We start from the raw sequence: 21,883 nt of genomic DNA on the forward strand, positions 1-21,883 counted from the left end.
AAAAATACCATTGTAGCACTACATGCTGAAACCACCTCTCTGAATCATTTTGTGCTCCCTGCCTGAAACACTGAGGACGCCACCACAAAGCTCAGAGAAGCTCCGGGAGCTGCCAGACCAGACATTCCCAAAACGATGACAGTTCATATCCCTTTGCCGAGATGGGTCTTGGGCCCCTAAGGAAGTCATAGGTGCAAATGAGACTCCTTGTGCCCTCACACAGGAGTTTCAGCACAATGTTTGGCATCAGAAAGCTTGTAAGAAAGAAATATCACAGCCCAGGCCTTCCCTAGAGCCACAAAACCACCACAGAAAGCCTTTGGAGACAATCAAAGGAGAGACACAGCCAGAACTGTCTCTCCCACCTCTGCTGTGGGCCAGAGGCAGTGCTAGACCTTTGCCTCCCTCACCGATGAGGGCCTTGATGACAGATTTCACAAAGGTCAAAGCAGCACCATGACTCCCGTGCTAGAAAAAAAGAGCTGCCAAGATCAATCCCACTGTTGGCAGTTTCTCTTCTGTCCGTTGGCTCACAGTTGTCACCCAAACTCTTGTGACGTTCTGCACTGAAGCTAGGCAAGGTCCGGCCCCGACCTCCAGGACTGTCCCAAGTCCTCTCAAGTCAGCTGGATGGCACCATCAGAACTGGGTCCTGCGACAGTTCTCCCAGTCCCACAGCAAGATGTAGGTGCTCCCTCCAAATATTTGAGCCGAGTTTCATCAGGCAGGAGCTGCAGTTCTCAGGGTATGTCCCTGCCATGCAAATCCATTCCTGACCCTGCTGCTTCTTGCGGCGTTATTCAGGTGGCAGAGAAGGGTCCAGGAGGTTGGACCTACAACTCAACGCCTACTAACGAACAGGCACCAAAAAGCCCCTCTGTAACCACTGCCGGAGCAGAGGGACACACAGATCACTCTGCAATCACGCCCAAGGACACAGCCATAAAAATAAAAGCTTTTTATTGATATACCATTACAGAAACATCTGAGTAACATTCTCAACAGGACGGGAAGCTCTGCGCCCTGGGGGCAAGCGCAGGCAGTGAGCTCCAGGGTCTGCCCTGCTGTGCTCCTGAGCTGCCACTGCTCTTGGCACGATGCCCCAGGGGCTCCTCGTCCTCCGCAGGGAGATCCATCCCTTCTGGCGTCAGGGCGTCACCTTTTTGTAGGTGATGTGGAGGTGCTGAGTCATGGGCTGCGTAGTGGTTGCCATTGAGACAGTTTGTTCGAGTTTCCCATCAGAATTGAGCCTGAATTTTCTGGTAATCTGAAAAGGGGGTAAGAAAAGAAATAACGAAATCAAGCAAACGGCATCTGCAGACTAAGTTCTGTACCTGCACTGTCTACTTGCCCTTTGCCATCCTTACATTTGCTGTCAATGCACCACAGAGGGAAGGATATGCTCACTACAGCCATGTGAGTAAATGAGAAGTTTTCCCTCCTAAAGAAGGCAGCCCTTTCAAATTAACAGCTCCAAGTCCCGAGACCATTATCCACGGAGCAGCACAGTGTCCTGGAACTACTACTGACATCACCTCAGCACAGACAGGCCAGCATCCCTCCACCAGGAGAGCAGCTCCCGGCTAGTAGCTCAGGGAGCTGCTCTGTGCTGGATGGCATCCCCAAGGCAGCTTTCAGCACCGCTGAGGCTCTCTGTAAGCCAACACCCGGGGCCAGAGGAAGGTGCTGCTCATGCTACACGGGGAGATCAGAGCCTGCCAAGCCTCTGCTTGCACCTGCAGCCAGCCGCAGGGCAGGAGGGAGCCATGCTGCTGTCCATCGAGAGGGCTCGACAGGCAACGTCGTCCCCACCCCTCCAGCCGCACAGGCTGTGTCTCTGTGCTGCACCAAACGTCAAGAGAGGCAATTTGGGGATGCCCAGCAGAGCTGGGCCACTTGGGACCTGTGCAAGCAGGTGCTTGCACCCAGGCTTCAGCAGCTTCCACACTGGAGGCGGCAGCTAAGCGTCCGTTGATGAGCATGCGTCGTAGGTCTGCTCCTAGCTGCTGCCAAAGTAAAGGAGAGATGCGCGACCATCCTTTTTGAACCTCAGCGCCTGTTGGAGAACAGCACTCTGGAGGGCATCCCTCCAGCTGCTTGGCCTGGCAGAACAGCCACGTAACTGTGGATGGCACCAGGGCACAGCAGCTCCCCGAGTGACCGCTGCTGCAAAGAGGCAGCTTAGCATAGACCCCACACAACTAGCACTTAGGTCCTTCTCAGGTGCAATTTTGGCAGATTGGCTCCATGTCATCCCAAAGAGCTCTTTATACCGCCTGGTGGCCGCTTGTGCTTCCCACGATGAACACAATCCCAGGGGCAAACAGAACCAAAGTCCTGGGGACAGCAGGATAATCTGCAAGCATGATTCATTTGCAGTCACTTAAACCAGCTCCATTTCGAAATTCCTAAAACGCAGAGGCTTTTGCAAACGCTTTCATTTCCAGTGGAGGTCACCCACGGGCATGCCCGTGACCTACTGCCGGCCTGCGTGCTCCAGGACAGCCTCGGCTCCCTTGCATCCATTCCTGAGGCCAGCCATGGTGTGCTCTTCGTACCAATATCCAACACGTCCTCCCAGGAGGTTATTGCCAGCTCAGAGCGAAGCTGCTCTGACATTCACTGGGGCAACAGTAGCAACAGCATTACATGCAAACGATGTTTTGATTAATATTTGCTGATCAGGCGGGGCTTTCTTTGTAATGCACAACAGCGCTCCTCAAATACCTTAAGCAGGAAAAGGCAATCAAAAGGAATACAAAAGACTTAAACAAGAAATCACCTCACAACAGGTGACCTTAGTTCAGGGTCGCTGAATGGCCCAATTTTTCCTGAACTGCCCAGTGTAGGTCAGGCCATTAAGTCTGAATGCCAGAAGAACATGAAATGAACCGGGCAAAAAAAGAAGAGGGGATTTTTCTCTTAAAGGCCAGCTTCAGTCAAGGCTGGCTGCTGGTGCTGTGGGAGGGCAAGCTCCGTGTACACCTGAGACACGAGGGGAGGGTGCTGCTTTCCACACAGGAGAGGAAACATGCAGCACTGCGAAACGGCCACGGGAAATTGCTGAATTCAAGGTAAGTGACATCACTGCTGTTCCCTCATCCACATATCCAGTCATGTTCTCACAGAAGACAACCAGGTCAGCCAGGCACCATTCCCCCATGGTAAAACCACACCAACTGGGCCCAGTCACCTTCTCCTTCATATGTGCTGAAGTCTCCAGGGGCTGAAGCTTTTAAGGCTGAGCAGCTTGTAGCTGACCTTCCGGCACTTTCTGAAGACGGGTGACCCACAGGTCTCCAGTCATCGGGAAACTCCGCTGACCTCCATCACCTTTCACCAACAGCACTGCAGCCTTGCAGGCGCATCAGCCAGTTCCCTCCATGCCTGCACCCTGCGAGGGCTGTCCTCAAGTCTAAAACTACGGGAAAACATGCCTGTTCTCCAAGCACTGCCAGGGGAACACGAGCAGGCTGTTTAGAAAGAAATCCAGCTAGGAGCGCTGCTCGGTGACCAGCATCTCCCCCCTTTTAGGTGCAGGGTGGGAGGCGAGAGCCACTCGCTCCTCAGGGAGGTGGGAAGAGTCTCACATGCTGCAGCTGCGCCCGATGTGCCATCAGCATCGCCTCTGACAGGGACAGGCCCAGGGACTGCTCCTCTCTGCCCATGCAGAGAGCTCCCTGCACCCCAGCACAGCTGCACTGGCAAGTGCCTGTCACACAGCCCTGGCCCAGGGAACGGCTCTTCCTGCCCAAGTTACACCTCAGCCAAGCCACAGCCATCCCAAATCGCTTTTCGGCAGGAGCACAACACAATGGTGATGTGTTCTCCAAACGAGCAACGAAAGCAGCAGCACCCATGCCCTTCTCACGACACCCGCAGTTTCTTCATTTCCGTGGGCAATTTACGCAGTCCTTGGTGGAGAAGAGGCAGTGTCGGGAGCTGGTTACCTGCCGTACCCTCTCATTGCACATCCTCCTCCACCAGCCAGGCCCCCCCCAGACACTCACTGTGACCAGGACCTAGGCCTGAACTGCCCTCAGGTCCCAGGTGAGCGTGGACCTTCAGCTTGGGTGGCTCCTTCTTCCAGCCTTCAGCCAAAGCTGGGCCCAGAGCCCTCAGTCAGCGAGCCATTTCTTGGCTTTCTGTTGCCACCCCCCTCTCCTCCTGCCAGTCTAACTGCTCACATTTCAGGCGGTGACTCTGAGAGGGCGGTCCATTTTACTGACATGTTAGTAATTACAAGCCTCCACTGCTTCGGTGATACCCTTAGTATTTAGTGGGTTTATTCCTCCTGCTATAGAAAGGAGGCAATACAGTTGCTCCTGGGAAAGGAGAAAGCCAACAACTTAAAACAGGCATGGGAAGGCAAAGCAGTTAGGACTGCTTTTCCAGAGTTCAGACATTGTTTGTGTAGGGACATACACACTTTGGCGCATCAGTGAATGTAGGGAGCAGGCTTATGACACCGGCTGCATCTGTACAAACTCGTGCTCTCCATTATCTATGGGTTGCTTTTATAGCTCTTAGAAACTACGTTGCAAAATTCAGCCTTGAAGTCCAGAATGAGGCAGCACTGTATTTGCTGGAATCCAAGGAATCCAAGTAAGGTGTGTCTTCTCCCCCACTTGTCACCCTTAAAACCTTGCAGCCAGTCACTTGGCTCACGTTACCAGAGAAAACCAAACAGGTGCAAGAACATGCTGGTACCTACTCCCTGTGAGAGCTTGTTCAACCTTGTTGCCTTTCTCAGCTGCTAGTCAGCCAAGACGACTGCATCTGTGTGTGATAACTGGGATTCCAGCGGTGACCTCAGCACGCTGCACCAGCTCCAGCAGTGCCGTCTTACTGGCAGCTGGCTGCAGCCCACCCAGCTGTGTCAACAGCAAAGTGCCGCTACACAAAAAGTTCAAACCCCAAGAAGCAGTCAGCCAAGAGCGGAGCTGACAGCAAGCACCAGCCCCCGCCAAGCAGCCATGGATGGGAAGAGAGCCCAGAGTGACCTGTGAATGCCCTAAAAAGTAAGCAAGCAAGATTTGCAAAAAAAAAGGTGAAAGGCATGCACTGCTAAAATATCCCAGTGGGGCCTAATATTGGGCATACCTTACATGTGCACCCTCATACTGTAGTTAATCCAGAACACCAGAATCTCCCACCTGTAGAAAGGTATTCAGAGAAGAGTGTCCTATTCTTTTCCCTAAAGACCGGCTACTGGCCACTGCTAGAGACAGGATTCTGGGCTGGCTGGCCAGATTCAGTGCATCAGCTCTTATCTTAATGATCCCTCTGGGTCTTGTAATGAACAAAATACATTCTGAAGGCTGTTAGAGAAAGGATAAGCCAGGATGCCATGCAGCATTTCCAAGAACTTCTAATGCCAATCTGTAATTAAAGTGTGCTAATCAACCTATCCTCTCAACTAGACACCTTCTGGGGCTAGCAATACCATGCTGATTGCTCACTGTGTGTGCACTCACCTGCTCTACATGGGGCTTCTTGGCAAAGGAGATCCTGGCTATGGAGTGAGAAGCTATAGACAGCTCTTGTCCATTCACCTCCCCTTCCTCCACCTCCACCAGACCTAGTGAGAAGCAAGGCCATAATATTTATTAAGCTACTTAGGTTACTTAACAATGTCACAATTATTAGGCTAAGTAACAGAGCATCACTCTCCCTGAAGAGCAGTTTTATTTGACCTAGCACATACTGACAACTGCAAACCCACACCACCTCAGACATGTAACGCTGCTTAGAAAAATCTAGCCAGACTTACTCATATCATGTGGGATGCATATCGCATTGCAACTAGCAGTGTTCCCTTCAGCACCTGCTCTGGAATTTTAGATGCAAAATTAAGCACCAACTGGGTTTTAACACTTTAACATTTGGATGTGGTTCCCTCTCTCATTCAGTTCCTGTAAGGTGTGTAACAAGTACCAAGGCACTACATCCACACAGTGGGAACATCTTCTAGTTTAAGAACTAAGAAATAAGGCTGCACCGAGATTACTCTCCAAGATTGTGAAAGGAACAGTAGGAGAGCAGCTCCCCTGACTATGGTGCTGCTGAGGCTCTTGGTAGTACCACAGCCCAGGCAGGTTCTCTCACAGGGAACCTGCTAAGCAGCTCACACCAAACACTCCTGGATGGAGAGGCTGCAAAGGAGGTTTCAAACCACCACAACCCCACAAGCTCTGCCGTGCACCGCAGAATCAAATATGGCAAATGTTGACATCTGTAACAACAGTTTAGTGGGATGTTAAATCTGACCCGGCTTGGAAGGAGCGGCTGCCTAAGGAAGAACCAGCGACTGGAGGAGGGCTCCAGAGAGGGGAGTTCATGAGCCGAGGCCTGCGCCTCTCTGGCTCTGCCACAGACAAGGTCACCTGTGGCCAGCTGACAGCAGCAGTGGTGATGAAGAACCTTCTATCTAGACATTTCCCCGGCTTCCACACAAAAACAAACAAACAAGAAAAAAAAGACTAGGATGCTACAAATGCATCAGGAATGTCACTGGCCACTTACTACCTGCCATCATTAAGGTTCGACTACAATTCTTCATTACAGAGGCAGAGGCTCTTTTGGTTTCAAAGCTACATCTGCAAATACCAATATATCATTTGAGGAAAGCATACCCCTCAAAATACCTGTCACAGAAAGCTAGAAAGACATACTGTCTGGGCAAAGCCACATAGCCAGTCATAGAAACTCCGTGCTTTTGACACAAGCTCATTTATCAATTTGTTTTCACTGTGGGTCGAGTGCCAAAAAGCAGCAATGCTGCTCTTTGGCACTGAAACCACAGTGAAAATAAATGAAGCTGTGACATGTGCAATAATTTTCTGGAAAAGCGATGAAACTGGCAGAGCAGGATAAGGACCTCTCCTCCCCACCATGGATATCAGGTGTGTACCTGTGTTCTGGGCACTGATGAAGGCCACCTTATTAGTGTCAGGTTTGAGGCGGATGAATCCACATTCTCGGTGCATGGGCTTCCTGGTGTCTGGATGGAAGGCATTGAACCTGAGGGGAAATCAGAATACAAAAGCTGCTGTTTGTTGCACTGAAAATACAGTGTTTAGCCTGGTTTCATCTCAGAGGCAACAGTATTTTATTTAACTACATGACTACCTTCAGTATTATTTGAAGAGTAGAAGACTAACAATGCTTACGGTTGGGAGATGCAAACGTGGAAATACAGTTACTCTACAGGCAGAGCTACTTTTTAGAGCTGCAGTTAGTTAAGTTCAAACTTCCACAAAGTAGCTCAGAAAATCCCCCAGGAAGTCAGACATTTCACAGATGCTGAAGGCATACTCTGCGTCAAATGCTTCCTTTTCTCAAATAAATATCTGGAATTACAGTATCATCTTTATTTAGCTTTTAAACCTGGCAAGCTGAGGGTTTTTGTGTATTACTTGCTGCAGGCAGCAACAGAGCAGACTTATTTCTCTTATTTCTTAGTTCAGCTCAGATTCTTATTTATTCTTCATGAGGCTTCAGAGTTGTATGTTTAGTCACCCGTGTTATGGGTGACTACATATATCATGCATGTTTATGTATCACATCAGTGCTACAGCATTCCCAAGTCTACACAGGTAACTGAATTAAACAGCAGCTTATACACAATAGCAAGCTAGGTATCTATATAACGTAGTGGACTATCCTCTTGGTTCCTATTTATTTTAGGCTAATCTCTGTCTTTTCATACTGTTTTTCATAGAATTTCCCACTCTGCATCCTTCTACAGGAAAGGAGATGGAGGCAACCTCTGAGCTGCTGCTGCTAAATCCACACCCGAGAACTCCCTCATGCGGCAGCAGTTTCTACATGTGCCTCTTCCATGCAACTGGGACGTGCCTGCTGCAAATGGCCAACACCAGTCACCTTGGCCACCATGACCCGTCCTGGGACTGGGGATATCTGTATCATCAGCTGTCACCCCAATGGTTACAAAGCAAGAGTGCAAGTAGAGCTTGACCAAGGGGCTTGTCCAGGCACCTGGGAAGCTGGAGCAATTATTTATTAAAGAAGCACTGAGAGCTGAAAAATCCAAAGCATTTCCTATGTGAAGTAAAATGCGGAGTCAACACTTCCTAGAAGACCAACAGCACTAGACACAGCACACGGCACCCCTACTGTGTCATGGTTTAACCCCAACCAGCAACTAAGTACCACACAGCCACTCGCTCACTTCCCCCCTCAGCGGGATGGGGAGGACAATGGGGAAAAAGGTAAAACTCATGGGTTGAGATAAGAATGATTTAATAATTGAACTAAAATAATCACAACAACTGTAATGAAAAGGAGAGAGAAGGGGGAGAGGAATAAAATCCAAGGGGAATGGAGGAAAAAGCCCCTCAAGTGATGCACAATATTACTGCTCAGCACCTGCTGACCGATGCCCGGCCAGTCCCTGAGCAGCAATCTGCCTGCCCTGGCCAGCCCCCTCTAGTTTATATACTGAGCACAACGTTCTATGGTACGGAACATCCCTTTGGCTAGTTCAGGTCAGCTGCCCTGGCTGTGTCCCCTCCCAATTTCTTGTGCCCCTCCAGAGCCTTCTCACTCGCAGGGCCTAAGAAACTGAAAGGTCCTTGACTTAGGATAAACATTACTTAGCAACAACTTAAAAACATTGTGTTATCAACATTATTCTAATTCTAAACCCAAAACATAGCACTGTACCAGCTACTAAAAAGAAAATTAACTCTATTCTATTCAAAACCAGGACACGGTATAAGAAACCTTAAAAATAAGGCTTCAAAGAACTGGAGACAAGGAAGGGGGAGCACAGCTAAGGCATGCAGTTAGGGAGCAGTTTGTACGCCTTGCAGCTGCCTCCAGCTCCCCGATGTTCTCCGAGTACAAATACACAAATTGCTCCTCCCGTTTGGCTTTGTCTCTATATAAAGGATGTCTCCTTTTAACCACATGGTTATAAGAAGAACCAGGAATGACTTCTGTCAGTAGTGCAGGGCTGCATCCCTGCTAAAGACTGTCCTAGCATCTCAGCCTCTGTGCTCTGCAGCTCACGAGGCCAGGTACTGTACTGACTCATGCCTCATAGTGGGATTATCTAGATTCAAAGGATGAACAAACTTAAATCAGGCTTCTTTCAGTACTTGGAGCATTCAAGAGTCATCTGAACTGTCTTGTAACAGTCAAGGAGCACTGCTCCATGAGCCAGGGAGGCACAGAGTCTGCTGCCTATTCTCCTGACGCTTCCCAGAGCTCAGCAGCCCTGAGCTGTGTATCTCCTCAGCACCAAAAAACAAAAAAAAGCAACTCAAATCAGCAACTGTTCAAAAGTTGGAGAGAGAGATGTAGACAAAGCATGACTGTCAGAGCTTTGTTTCTTTTGGAAACGACTAAAAATGTCACATGCTGAGCTGGCAGCTCCGTCACAACGAATGGTGCACACCAGGAACACAGGGCATCTTTCACACAGCATTGGCATTTTTTAATTATTCTTTTATCTGTTTTTTTAAAGCAACAAATTTTCCAACCCACCCCTCCCAAATGAGTACTGCAGCAGCACTGAACAGTCAGCTAACACATCACTTCTCTTCCTCCAGATTTCTTTTTGATTTCTCTTACAACTACTTGCAGCTAAAGCAGTTAAGCTATCTGCCTCCTATTCGATACAGTTTGTCAAACTTCTAATTTTTCCTCAGATATTCATGGTGGTGAAGACTGAGGATGACAGTTTTAAATGAACAAACTTGACAGCTGTACCATACCATTTATTGGATCTGTAAGTGGGGGTTTCACAAAGCAGAGTGGTAGCAGCTGTAATGCTATTACCTGAAGATTAATTTCTAATTAGACAGCTACCACCAGCAAGAAGAACAGTGGGGCTTTTCTGGCCGTAAGGACAGTACATCTTCTGGCTAATATATGCACCCAGTGCACACCACATTAAAGTGGAAGAATCGCTGGTCTTTGAAAGGCAGGTACAGAATTTGCATAAACAATAGATCATGCTGGGGCCACTCTTGGTACCCTAAGTTACTCTCACTGTTCTAAGTTACAGTCACATTCGCAGCACTGCGTTACCTCTCACTGTGTAAACCTTGGGACTGGCGGGTCACAAGAACTGTATTCTGTACCTTGGCCACAGTCCCGATCCTGTATACATGTGCTTCTGCACAAGTTCACAGGTGTGAACTCACTTTTGAAAAGCTCTGTAGAAGTGCACTGTACTCTTGGGCTACTGAATCTTCACTGATTGCAGGTGTGCAGCTCTGGATACGTTGCAACAGCATGCCCATTAATTACAAGTTTTAAAGGAAAATGAAAGTCATACCGTGCAGTCACGTATCATTACATTGTCTCATTCAGTAGGTGAACACTTGTTTACTTTGCCACTAGAAAAGAAATACAACCAACAAGTCTCACTGGAGCCATGCCTGATCCGACCCAAAAGCTGCTGCCAACACATATAAGCCCCTTGACTTACGAGAAGTTGAGCATGGGCTGCCCCACATGAGAGATGTGCACTTCTTCCAGGTACTGGAAGGGCTTCATTGTAGGGAAGGTGCCATCTCCTGGTGGGTCTGACAGCCAGGTGCCCAGCATCCAGGACAGGGGTTCCATCACAGGATTCAACTGGGGAGTCTCTGTGGAGGAAGAAGAAAGAACAAAGAAAGAAAATTCAGAGATCTGTGCTCTGCAGCTTGCTGTGAGCTGCTGACAGCTGGGTGGAGGTGAACACAAAACACCTCAGAAATGGTCCAATGCAGCAGCACTTTTCTCTAGAGTGGTGTCAGCTCCAAGGTGCAAGGGGAGATGGGGAACAACGAACAGTCACAAAGGTAACAAAAGTAGGTCTGTTTTCAAACCTCTCTTGGCCTTAGAGCTCTCTTCCAAGTGGTCTGCTACAGACTCCTCTCTGTAGCTTGATCTGAAGAGAAAGCCCCCTCCCATCTACATGCAAGGAAGGAGAAGACTGAAATCCCAGCATAAAGAATTATCACTAAATGGCAATTAAATCTCTAATGCTCTGGCCTGATTTTTCTCAAGCCCTAAGGACGTCCCATTCCTGTTTGTTTCAGAGACCAAGGAAACAAGTCCTCGCATCAGGTGAAAATCAGATGCATGCATATTCAAGATCAAAGTTTGACTGTCATTTTCTTGAAGAGGTTAACAACACCCTGCACTTTTACAATGAGACAGGGATCATTCAGAAGTCGTTCTGCTTAAGACTGTGGACTAAGGCCAAGTGAAATGTTTTAAAAAGACTAGGGTCTCTGCAAGTTAAAGCATAAATGGAAGAGAAAACTACATCCCTTTGTCAATGCATTTATTAAGAAGCAACCAAGGTCTGTTTCACAAAGTTAAAGCTTCTTTAATGAATCATTTTAAAAGAGCTTTGAATAACAACAGGTTTGCATTTTGCTGTGATTTCAGAGAGTGTGACCTGAAAAAAACCCAATAAATCAGAGAAACAGACAATTTTAAGTCAAAGGAACAGCAAGGCAGATCCATTCCTAAGGTTTAAACAGGGAAAGTGATATGGGACCCACATAATCTCAGGAAAGACAAACACCAACAGAAGTGATGTGCCCACTACTCTAGGTTAGCTATGTTATGCAGACAAGTAAGACTGAAGTATACCTAAAGCATGTCCTCCTTCCACCCATGTGATAAATGCCTCATACCACCAGGGTGGGAGCTAAAGGGGGCTGTTTTCCACACCTAGTGACATCATGTAATACAAGAACAAACTACCTGTCCAGACGGTCTAAAAGGCACAGACTCAGATGCAGGGAGAAATTGACCTAAAAAGCTGATGCTGTGAGTAAATACTAGCTTGATCAGTCAGAGTTTCACTGTGTTCAGTCCCAAACATCAGGCTAAAAAGACTGAACAAGGAAGAGGAATGGAGAGTATGCACCTGGAATGCCAAACAAGGGGAAACACAAACTTTCCCTGGTAAGAGAGACCACTTTTGTTATTTATTATCCAGATAGCAGGTTTAGAAAGCCAGCCAGCAAGTCAGCAAGGTGCTGCTATTACTATTCTTTATCCTGAAGTATTTCACAAGTGAAACAGCATGAGAAAAAATGAAAGCTCACTACAAAATAGGTGATAAAAACCTACAGCATCAGAGTCAGCCTTTGCAAAGACTGTTCTGATAGCCTGTGCATTCACCACCAGCTTACCAAAGTTTTAAGAAGGGGTTCCTACAAGTCACACATCAGTATTACTATACCAGACAGTATTTCACTGTACTTACCTTCCACCTGTGCTCTGAGCAACCAAAGCAACACAACATTATTTTCTGGTGCAGCAAAGACCTCAACATAGTGATGATCGATAACAAAAGTCCAAAGTTATTGCTACAAGAACCCCCATACTTCTACGCTGCTGCTTATGAACCAGTTTCCCTTTCTACTTCCACGCTGAGAGCACACGGTTTTGCAAGTAAGGAGACGGTCACTACCCCAGCCAACCGGTATTTGCCTTTCGCTTGCTACTGTATGCACTGTGTTTCTTGCCAAGCTTTTTGCAGGCTCAAACTCCCGTCAAGAAAGGGAAGAGCAAAGTTCTGGAAAGGCTGGAAGAGACCGCAGCCTGGGCTGCTGCTGCCCTCTCCTGGGTCAGGAGGCAGCAACAAAGCCGAGGAGCAAGATACTTTCTGTCATCTGAGTGCTTATAATATGGCATTTCATTTTCTTTTGCCTGCCAACCTTGCAGCATTTCAGGAAAAAAGCATCAACATGACAGACGAAAGAAATGGCTTTAGCCTTGGTTTAGAATGGTTATGAGTGAAGAGAAGCCAACCGACTGTTTCCAGCACCCACACACAGCCTGACCTCGCCGTGCAGCGTCCAGTCTGGCTGGAGGTGCTCCACTAGGCATGCTGGTCTCACATCCAAAGAGCCGCACTTGTAACCAGCTGAAAAGTGAAGATGTAGCTGTGCACCTTGAAGTCTACGGCACCCAGGCAAACAACATGGCCAAGCAATCATTATTACTTTCCCAAACTCTCTGGATGGCAGCAAAGCCAACATGAGGTTTTTAGTTTGTTATGTCACTTGGAAAACCAGAAGTGCTGGTTAGGGACAAGGACAGAGACTCAGTGGAGCGCAGAGGAGTAAACATATCCTGATCACATCCTATGCAGTGCTCTTCTTACCTTTAGTATCAGTCTCTGACAAGTGGACTAAGTCCTTTTTCCTCCCTGGGAGCCTTCTGTGTTAGAGGGCTGAGCTGAGAGAATGGAAAAGCAGGAGAGGGGGGACAGGAAGGAGTCTGACTGAGCCCATAAAAAAAAAAAAAAAAAAAAAAAGTAGTGATTTTAAAAGACATTTTCTTCTTACATCATAGTTCGGGTGCGTAAATGCAAGACTATTGCAGCAACAAAAAGTAAGAGTTTAAAGAGGAAAATATCTTTGCTGAGCTGCTTTGTTTCAAACAAACAGGTTCATAGATGCAGTCACTGTCAAGAGGAATTTGACTGACAAAGGAGCATATACTTCTATACTTCCCTTTTTAAAGATCTAAACTCTTGGCACATCACTTTTACAAACAACCTGCTACTATAGCTTAAAACGTAAGTGTGTGATGGTATCAAGAACACAAACCACACTTGAGAATTTGCAGTGCAAGAGACACTGGCCACTCTTCTGCATGTCTAAAGCTTCAGACTCAGATTGGGTCCTTAATGCTGGTTCTCCTGCATCCACATGCAGAATTTCTCTTATCTAACAGGGAAGCTCACACTATAGCTTCTTTCTTAGCAAGGAAATTCCTGGAGTCACTTCCCCCTGTCAGATGATACATTTTCTTGAAGCTGTTAGGGACCCAGCATCTTCAAGACCTCCACTGCTCTATGAAATCCCACTTAATTTAGCCACAATGCTCACATTTTGCAACAGCCTGGGAGACAAAAACCACAGGCACATAAGCAAGACTCCAGGATGGCATGCCCAGATCCTGGGCACACAAGTCAGCTCCATTTCACCATCCCACCCCACTTCATCCCTCCAAACTCACAGACTGTTTCCACACCTTTCCTCATTTATGGAGGGTTTAGAAGTCAAATCCCTCCCAGCACTGTAACAAAGTCAGACTGTAACCGGCTCTCTACGCTTTGCAGCAGAAGACTGCATGCTCTCCCCGCCATGAGACAAACCAGACAAAGCAGCTGAACAAGCCCCTCAGGCCATGTCTACACAGGCTTCAGCCAGTGTGGCTCTCAAATGGGATTCCTGGCACAGAAAGCTATGCTGGCACACATTCCTATGCAGCTTTATCAGCAAAACTGTGGCATGAGCAGCCAGCTCGTTGCTAACAAGACAGCTAACCTATTTCCCCTAAGCTGGGGTACACTCACTGCAGGAAACTTAACCAACACCCCCAGCCACCAAAAAAACCAAACCAACCACCAAACCAAACCAAACGAAAACCCCACACTCACTCATGCAGCACCTCTTCTCAAAGTGCGACAGCAACAGCTGGGCAGCCTCCTGCAGTCCTTTCTTCAGCTGAGTTGCTTACTGGATTTAAATCATCATCAAGGTTCTGCTAATTAAGGAGCAGCCTTGTTCAGCATACCTCTTCCATGTTTAAGTGGCTTTGTACTCTGCTGCCTTTCTCTGAGTGTTGTACCCCTTTACACACTTCGCTGATGCTCCCCTCAGTAAAGCAGTAAAGAATTCCTAGCACTGACATGCTCTAGCTCCACCTCTGCTTTAAAAGTTGGGAATGTTGTTACATTCACAAAATTTCATCTTACAGCCTTAGTAATTAATTTCAGGACCAAGCACTGTTATGTTATTGCCTCTAATGTCTGCAGTAAAATGCTCCAGTGCCTGCAATCACTGTCAAGAGTTCTCCTGCACTACAAAATACAGAGAAAACATTTTTAAAATTATACACTATTACAAGAAACCTGAATATCCTACCTGAGCTTACCTCAATATGTTTTACTTTCAGGTTCTCCTTAGTCAGCATTTTCATTGGTTCCTAGTTGCAAGCTGTTTTTCTGTTGTGAGTCACTGCCGACTCACTGCAGAATTAAATGCTTAATGCACAAGCTGTATAGGCTATTAGGAAAAAAAAACTAGAAAAACACAAGACCATTCCACTAGGGGGGAAAAAAAAAAAAAAAAGCAACTGCAGAGCAAAAAGTCTGTTTTCCCCCCTTCCAACTGCCTTTCTCTCCAAGGGGGTGGTGAAAGAGCCATGTCCCTGATCCATCAAGTCCCAAACCTGCTGTGTGTCAGGTCGGTGCCCGCACACTGGTTGCGGAGCAGAAGGCAGCTTACCTTCCACCTGCTGCAGCGTAGCACGTGCTTGAGCCATACGTGCTGTGAAGTCTCACCTAGCCTCCCTTGTAGTACCTTCTGCCACAAATTCAGCCCTGCTCTTAATCTATGCACACGCTCCTACTCCTTGTCTCGCTCTTAGCTTACTTTATAGCCCCCTTGTTCTTTGTAACACCCTCTTACCATATTGACCAGCCTTCTACCTTGGCCATTTCCATCCCAGACAAGAAAAAATAAAGAAGAAAAAAAAAAAAAATCGGAAGCAGCCACCTGCCACCTCAGAATAAGTGTTTTCCTTCCAAAATCTAGCTTCAAGTTAATGTGCAGCTGCCAAGTCAGCAGTGCCTGCCCTGGCAGAGGCAATTTTTCTGACAGCACATCTCTGCAATCCACTATAAATGTTTCATTTTCAAGCTAAACTGGACAAGGACCCATTGCTGTTCCAAGTCCTGCTCAGACAGATGAAAATACAGCATCTCGCATCCTTGCACAACCCCATTTCTCTTCCCACTGCCACTGAGAAACATGATTTTGCTATTTGTTTTCTGCAACACAAACGAAAACCTTTTGCCACCTCGATGGGAAACAGCACCTCAGGCCCCACAGACCAGGCATCAGGACTCCCATCTCAGCACAAAACCAAACATTTAATGTTTGAATCCTTCTGCTTGTCCACAAAGTTCACAAACTATGCTTTATCGGTATGTAAAAAGAATTACAAATGGCCCCATTTCTACTCTGGCTTTGTAGAAATATTTAAAGACAAAACTAAGCTGGAGGGAAATATGATTTCCTACAGATTCCTAGCAAATTTCTAACTGTTTTTCAGATGGACTCATTCTGCAAACTCTCCTGCCTTTAATATGACCTTCATGAAAATAGACATGCAGCGTGTAAGCGGCCTCACGTATGCTCAAACAGCTGAATTCTAACAGCTTTACCTCTCTGATAAATACAGACACTTCAACCCCGTTGAATCCTACCTGCGATTGCTCCATTGCCAGCCATAATTTGCAGAGTTACTTTTCTATCGCTTGGTCTAGCTCTCTAACCACCTTTGCTCACCAGAAAGTGTTTTGCGCAGGGTTGACAAGATGGCCATAAGGGAAGTGATCTCATGATTAGGCAACACAGTTATCCCAGTGCCTGCTGGGAGATGTAGTTTTATAAAAGGACCAAGCCTGAACACATTAAGACGAGGAAAGGAGGACCCTCAGATCTCCCGTCTGTGCTAGCATTGGGGGAGCATGATGCAGCAGAGCTGTGAAATGTTCAAGCAGAACAAGCTGGTCAAATAGTATTTGTGCATCAGAGGACATGGCTGTTAGAATAGTCTTCCCCCCTCCCCAGGACACTGGATCCAGAGCTGTTCATTGACTCTCCCTAATTTCTCCCAGTGCATCTTCTCCAGAAGATGCATCTGACCTCATTCTGCCTGGTGTGCTGTGCCTAACGGCGCTCCTCTGCTAGAAGCTCCTCAACCTTTGGTCCACGGACCTCTGAAGCAGCTCATAAAACAGAAGGAAACACTCCCCTGCCAAAGGAGAGAGCAAATTCAATGTTTAGATGGAAAAGGCCAATGTGGCAGCTGTGTAGGAAACAGTCCAGGGCTTCTCCTAAAACCAGTTAGTCAACACCCCTGTTAAGACAGGTTGGGAAACACCGCTTGAGCACAACATGACAGTTCGAGCACACTGTGAGCCAAACTCACCCAGACTGAGTCACCAATCTTCAAGTGTGGCTGGCGGAGGCTGCATGTACACCAGTTTTGCTGAAACCTGCTCTTTCCAGCTGGCTGTAGTTTGGGTACAGCCAGCAGAAATTTACTTGTCTCACTGGAGGAAAATATTGGTTGAGAACTAGTACCAAAATGAAGATCTGCTTAATGGGCGCAGGCCTAAAGCTCACTTTTCTGTTCGCAATTCTGTGGAAGCGGCTGAGCGTCAGGCAGCAGCAAAGAGAGGTCCCGCAGCATGTGGAGTTGGGATGCAGACACGTAACAACCTGCACGGTCAGTCCTGTCGGTTACTGTACTTACGCTCCCTATCCCCAAGGCACTGCCTTTAGAAGAAAAAAAAATACGCAAGCTCAGGTTCACAGCTAACAACAGCACCTCAACTACACATCAGATGACTTGGGACAACTGAAACATAGCTACTAAAAAAAGTCTGTAATTATTATTGAGGTAATACATTACCTGACTGTATTTTTATGAATACCAAAAAGCCTTTCTTCAATTTAGCTCTGTATTACAGTAAAACTTAGTGTCTAGGCATAAACCAGACTCTGCCCAGCAGCAATCAGCTGCACTTAATCAGGTATTTTGACTGCCATAAACTATTACCGTGAGCACACAAAAAGCAATACAAGGCAGAACAGCACCAAGATTCAGCTAAGAAAAAAAAAGCTGCCAACCACCCACCCACCAACCCCTTAGAAAAAGTCACCAGCCAAAGGGCTCCGTAAGAACTTCCCATTGCACCAAGCTACAATCGCCAAAATGGTTCATTTTCACATACTGATCTCCAATTATGCTGGTAAGAGATGGCAGAACAGGTAATGAGCTAGTCAATTCGTTAAAAAAAAAATAATTATATTTTCCCTTAGAAAACAGAATATATAATTCTTACGTTCTTAAAGAAGATATTCTTAATATGCAATTCTCATGTTCTCAAAGCCATATACATACAAGAAGATCCATCTCAGGAAAATCACAGTGCTTCCTCGAATAAAGATAAACATCTTTCTTTTTGCCATTAGTATCTCATTGAAGGTATTCCAACAAAACTAGACATCCTTTTTCATATATACATATATATGAATAACAATTGCAAGCCCTAAAATTGTATATAGATACTTTCTGTAGTTTGACAACAAAACAATACAAAAATACAGACCAGAAGGTACAAATAAGACTATGTTGATTTCCCACGGAGGGGGAAAAACATTCTTTTTCCCTCTCTACCCAAATCAAACTGAGTTTTCTTATACTTCGAAAAATTAAAAACACATGGTAAAACTAGCATTGGGTATTGACCTTCAAGAATTTTGTCGGGGTTTATTTTCTTGCACTTGACTGAAGCAGCAGGAAGTAGGCCATGCTATAACAGTCTGCCTACGCCAGTATCGTGTTTCTGACCATGTCTAATACTACACGGTTTTAGAAGCAGCAATCAAGATTTCTTTTTATCCTAAAGAAGAGATTCAAGAATTACTATCAGAGGATACCTAACCATCCATGTGCGATGACTTCTTCAAGAAAGCCCCAAGCCACGCATCCTTCACAAGGCAACCCAACATTTCCTCAGCAGCCACACAAATACCAAACATCATGAAATACTCGTAAACTACCCCTGAATTGCATCTCACAACTAGAGTCACTGTGCAGAAGTTTTATCAGCTGTATATTAAATCACTCCTTTTCTTGCAAGAAAAAGGGTTATGGCCCGATTCAACTTCTCCACAACAACTTTTTTACATGACCTCATCCCTTGCTGAGCTCCCTTACATTTTCAAGTGTCTCAGTTTTATTTTTTTAATTGATAGAGAAGTCATTCTCCATCTCTTGCCACTTTATTATCCTTTTCCCAATGACTTCTGCCTTCTAAGGGAGGAAATGATCAAACACAGACATCCGGTCACAAAAAGTGACCTCACTGTGTTATCATGACATTGTCATATTTGACACCTACCACCTCGCTTAGACTTCGTGTAGTGAGTGCAGCGTATGAAATCTAAGATCACAAGTACTTCTTACATCACTGGAGACGACTACAACAGCTTTCCCAGATACCTGCTGCCCATGACAGCTCATTAACACACCAAAAAAATTCACAGGCACGCTCCAAAGGAAGACAAATCCTAACAGGTGCTACTGAGTCACAAACAAGTTAAAATAATCCAGGCAGGAAAAAAAAAAATAAAAATCATCAAGAGAGTTGTCAGCAACACCACGACCAAACTTCCCATTGCATACCAGGAATCACCTCCAAAACTTTTGGGATATAAGAAATAACTGATGTGCCCAAAACTCTCATTTTTTCACCTCTGTCTGTTGGTTTAACACAAGCTACTACTTTTCCTTCCAAAGACATACCTTTCTCATACTTTTTACCCATCACATCTCTACAGCTTGTAACTTAAACAGCCTCTTATTTGTAAGAAAATGGTGTATTCTGCCTCAATGCAAAGCCACTGGGAATACTGACCACAGTCCTGGGATAGCAGGCTGTTCAAGTAAGGGAAACTGATCCTCTTCAGCTCATCTAGCTTCTCCTTCAGTTTCCTGACTTGACTGTCAGAGCGACTGACCCTCTGCCTCAAAAGTTTCAACTCTCCATTCTTCTTTTCTACCTGCTCACGCAAGCAGCACACCTGACTTTTGCTCTGCCTGGAGGAGAAACAGTATGAGTGGAGGGAGTCAATGAGCTTGCAAGCTCCTGAGGCCGACATGATGACCTCGTTGATTGACATGGGGTTGGCATCTGTATCACCCTTCCGCCCCACCACAGCCTCAGCGGCAGGCTGAGGGGTAAGGTCTGCAGGGGATGCCGACAAACCCTGGGAAGGTTTCTGAGGGGTTGCAGTGAGGGATGAAGTAGGGGAGCCTTCCGCTACGGCCTTATTGTGTCCCATAAGATGGCTGCTGCAGCTTGGTTCCACATCTCTCTTTGGCCTTTTCCTTTCTAGCTGCTCTTTTGGGAAAGATGGCCTCTCTCTGGCATGCTTCGAGGAAAAGCTGTAAGAATGAAGGGAGCCAATGAACTTGCAAGCACCAGAGGCAGGAGGTGTGAAATCGTCAACTGACACACCACTTCTGTCTGCTATCCAGCTCCCTGTCCAGGTGGCTTTAGGACAGTCCTCCACAGAAGATCTCTCAGGCTTTTTCTGAGGTCCAGGCTTTGCAACCAATTTATCACCTAACGTCCTTCTCCGAGGTCCATCCCGCTGGCTGTGGAGGTTCTCTTCTTCCTCCTCAATCGATCCGATTTCCACTTGCAAAGTTGCCTCCTCCATCTCATTTGTCCCTTGCATCACCATGAAGTCCTGGCCAGAAGATGAGGTTCTCTGAACTACCTCACAGCCTCCTTCCCTAGGGTCTTCTCCATCCTGCAGTGTCACCTGGCTTGCTATTTTTCTTCTGCTTCTGACATAATCCAGGTTGTCGTGTTTTTTCTCTGCAAGCTGGAAGATAGTAGGGACAGCAGTGGGCTTCAGCAGCCGGTGCTGGTCTTCCAGTCGCTTAGAAAAGCTGTCTTTGGTGAAATGCTCGCTGCAAAGAAATGAATACTTGGTGGGAGTCCAGTTGTCTCTCTGAACAGCTTTCAGCCACTGAATCAGACGTTTTGAATCCTTCAGTGGGAATCTAAGAACAAACAGACAAAACCCATGCAAAATTAAGTCGTATTTTGGAAATTAGAGGCGCTGGTACTCTCAGGTCTCAGAAATTCTCGCGAAAGCTGTACTTTAACAGGTACACTCATTTGAGGATTATTTCACTTTGGGCCGAAACACTCAACATTCCTTCCCTCCACCAACAGCTCCGCTCCACAACCAGCACAACAGTAAAAAGCGTCGTTTCCCTTTCCATCAGCAACCGACCGGCCACCCAGCAGCTCACCCGCCCGCCAGCAAGGCAGCAGCCTGCAAGGAACGAGGATGCCACAAGCACCGAAACAGCCCAGCTCGGCCAACACGCAGCCCACCCGCCGCCTCCACAAGCCCGTTGATGTTTACGGCGGGTGTATTTAGTCAGGTGTAAAAAGACCCGGACCGGAAAAAAAAAAAAAAGACCCTGAGCGGCTGAACAAGGCACCTTTTCCACAGGGACTCGCACCGGGCGCCCCCTGGGGTCTCGGCTACGGCAGCATCGCCGGCAAGGCCGGGGCGAGGGGCAGGGGGCAGGCCCGGGGGGCAGGCGGGGGGGGGGGCAGGCCTCAGCCCAGCCTGGGGCCCAGGCCCCGCGGCGGCGAGGGGCAGCTCCCCGCTGCCTGGCCGGTTTCTGGAGCCCAAAGCCGGTCCCCGGCGCTGAGGAAAACAAAGGGCGGCCGCTGCCGCTGGGGGCCCGGCGGTGCCGGGGAGGGACGGGCAGGGCAGGCAGCCGCCCCCAGCCCGGCGGCCAGGCCAGAGCGGAGCCAGGGGCTGGGGGAGGCCCAGCCGTGGCACCTGCGGAGGGCCGGGGGCGGCGGGGCTGAAGCGGGCCGGGCGGCCGCCCTTACCTGTGGAAGGAGACGGCGCCCCGGTGCGCCTTCCCCTGCCGGTTGGAGCAGTTGGCGGCGGCGCAGCAGATCACCATCTCCGGCCGCCGCCGGCCGGGCCCGCCCCGGCCCCCGCCCGCCGGCCCGGGCCGCCGCCAGCCGTACGGCAAGATGGCGGAGCCAGGTCACCCCGGCCGCCCCTCCGCCGCTGGGGAAGGGGTTTCTGTACGGCACTGCCGTCAACCAAGATGGCGGCCACCACAAGGCCGCCGCCATTTTGGCCTGGGCTCCACCGTACAGCGCCGATACTCTAGGGCGGGGGGGAAGGGAGGGAATCGCTCCCGGCGCCGCTCGCTTGCCTCCTCCTTGCTGCAGGGCGTCCGGCCTCCCGACGAGCCGCTCGGACCG

General features: G+C 47.8%; 1 protein-coding gene across 8 annotated transcripts; it reads right to left on the reverse strand.

Annotated features, from left to right (window-relative positions):
- Positions 1–943: 943 nt before the first annotated feature.
- Positions 944–21,770, reverse strand: THAP4 (THAP domain containing 4). 8 transcript variants are annotated; one of them, XM_040612790.1, is made up of 6 exons: positions 21,497–21,643; positions 19,487–20,643; positions 10,463–10,622; positions 6,914–7,023; positions 5,478–5,581; positions 944–1,267 (listed from the first exon to the last, which is right to left on the reverse strand). In XM_040612790.1, the coding sequence occupies exons 1-6, from the start codon at positions 21,571–21,573 to the stop codon at positions 1,148–1,150; spliced, it is 1,728 nt and encodes a 575-aa protein (XP_040468724.1). In that variant the 5' UTR covers positions 21,574–21,643; the 3' UTR covers positions 944–1,147. The 8 variants fall into 8 exon arrangements, 7 of the variants coding, with proteins under 7 accessions (XP_040468724.1, XP_040468730.1, XP_040468729.1 ...); XM_040612796.1 differs by lacking the exons at positions 19,487–20,643; positions 21,497–21,643 and adding exons at positions 14,429–14,507; positions 16,262–16,386; XM_040612795.1 differs by lacking the exons at positions 19,487–20,643; positions 21,497–21,643 and adding exons at positions 14,429–14,532; positions 16,262–16,386.
- Positions 21,771–21,883: the final 113 nt, after the last annotated feature.

Source organism: Falco naumanni, chromosome 13 (assembly GCF_017639655.2).
Source record: "Falco naumanni isolate bFalNau1 chromosome 13, bFalNau1.pat, whole genome shotgun sequence".
NCBI classification, from domain to species: domain Eukaryota; kingdom Metazoa; phylum Chordata; class Aves; order Falconiformes; family Falconidae; genus Falco; species Falco naumanni.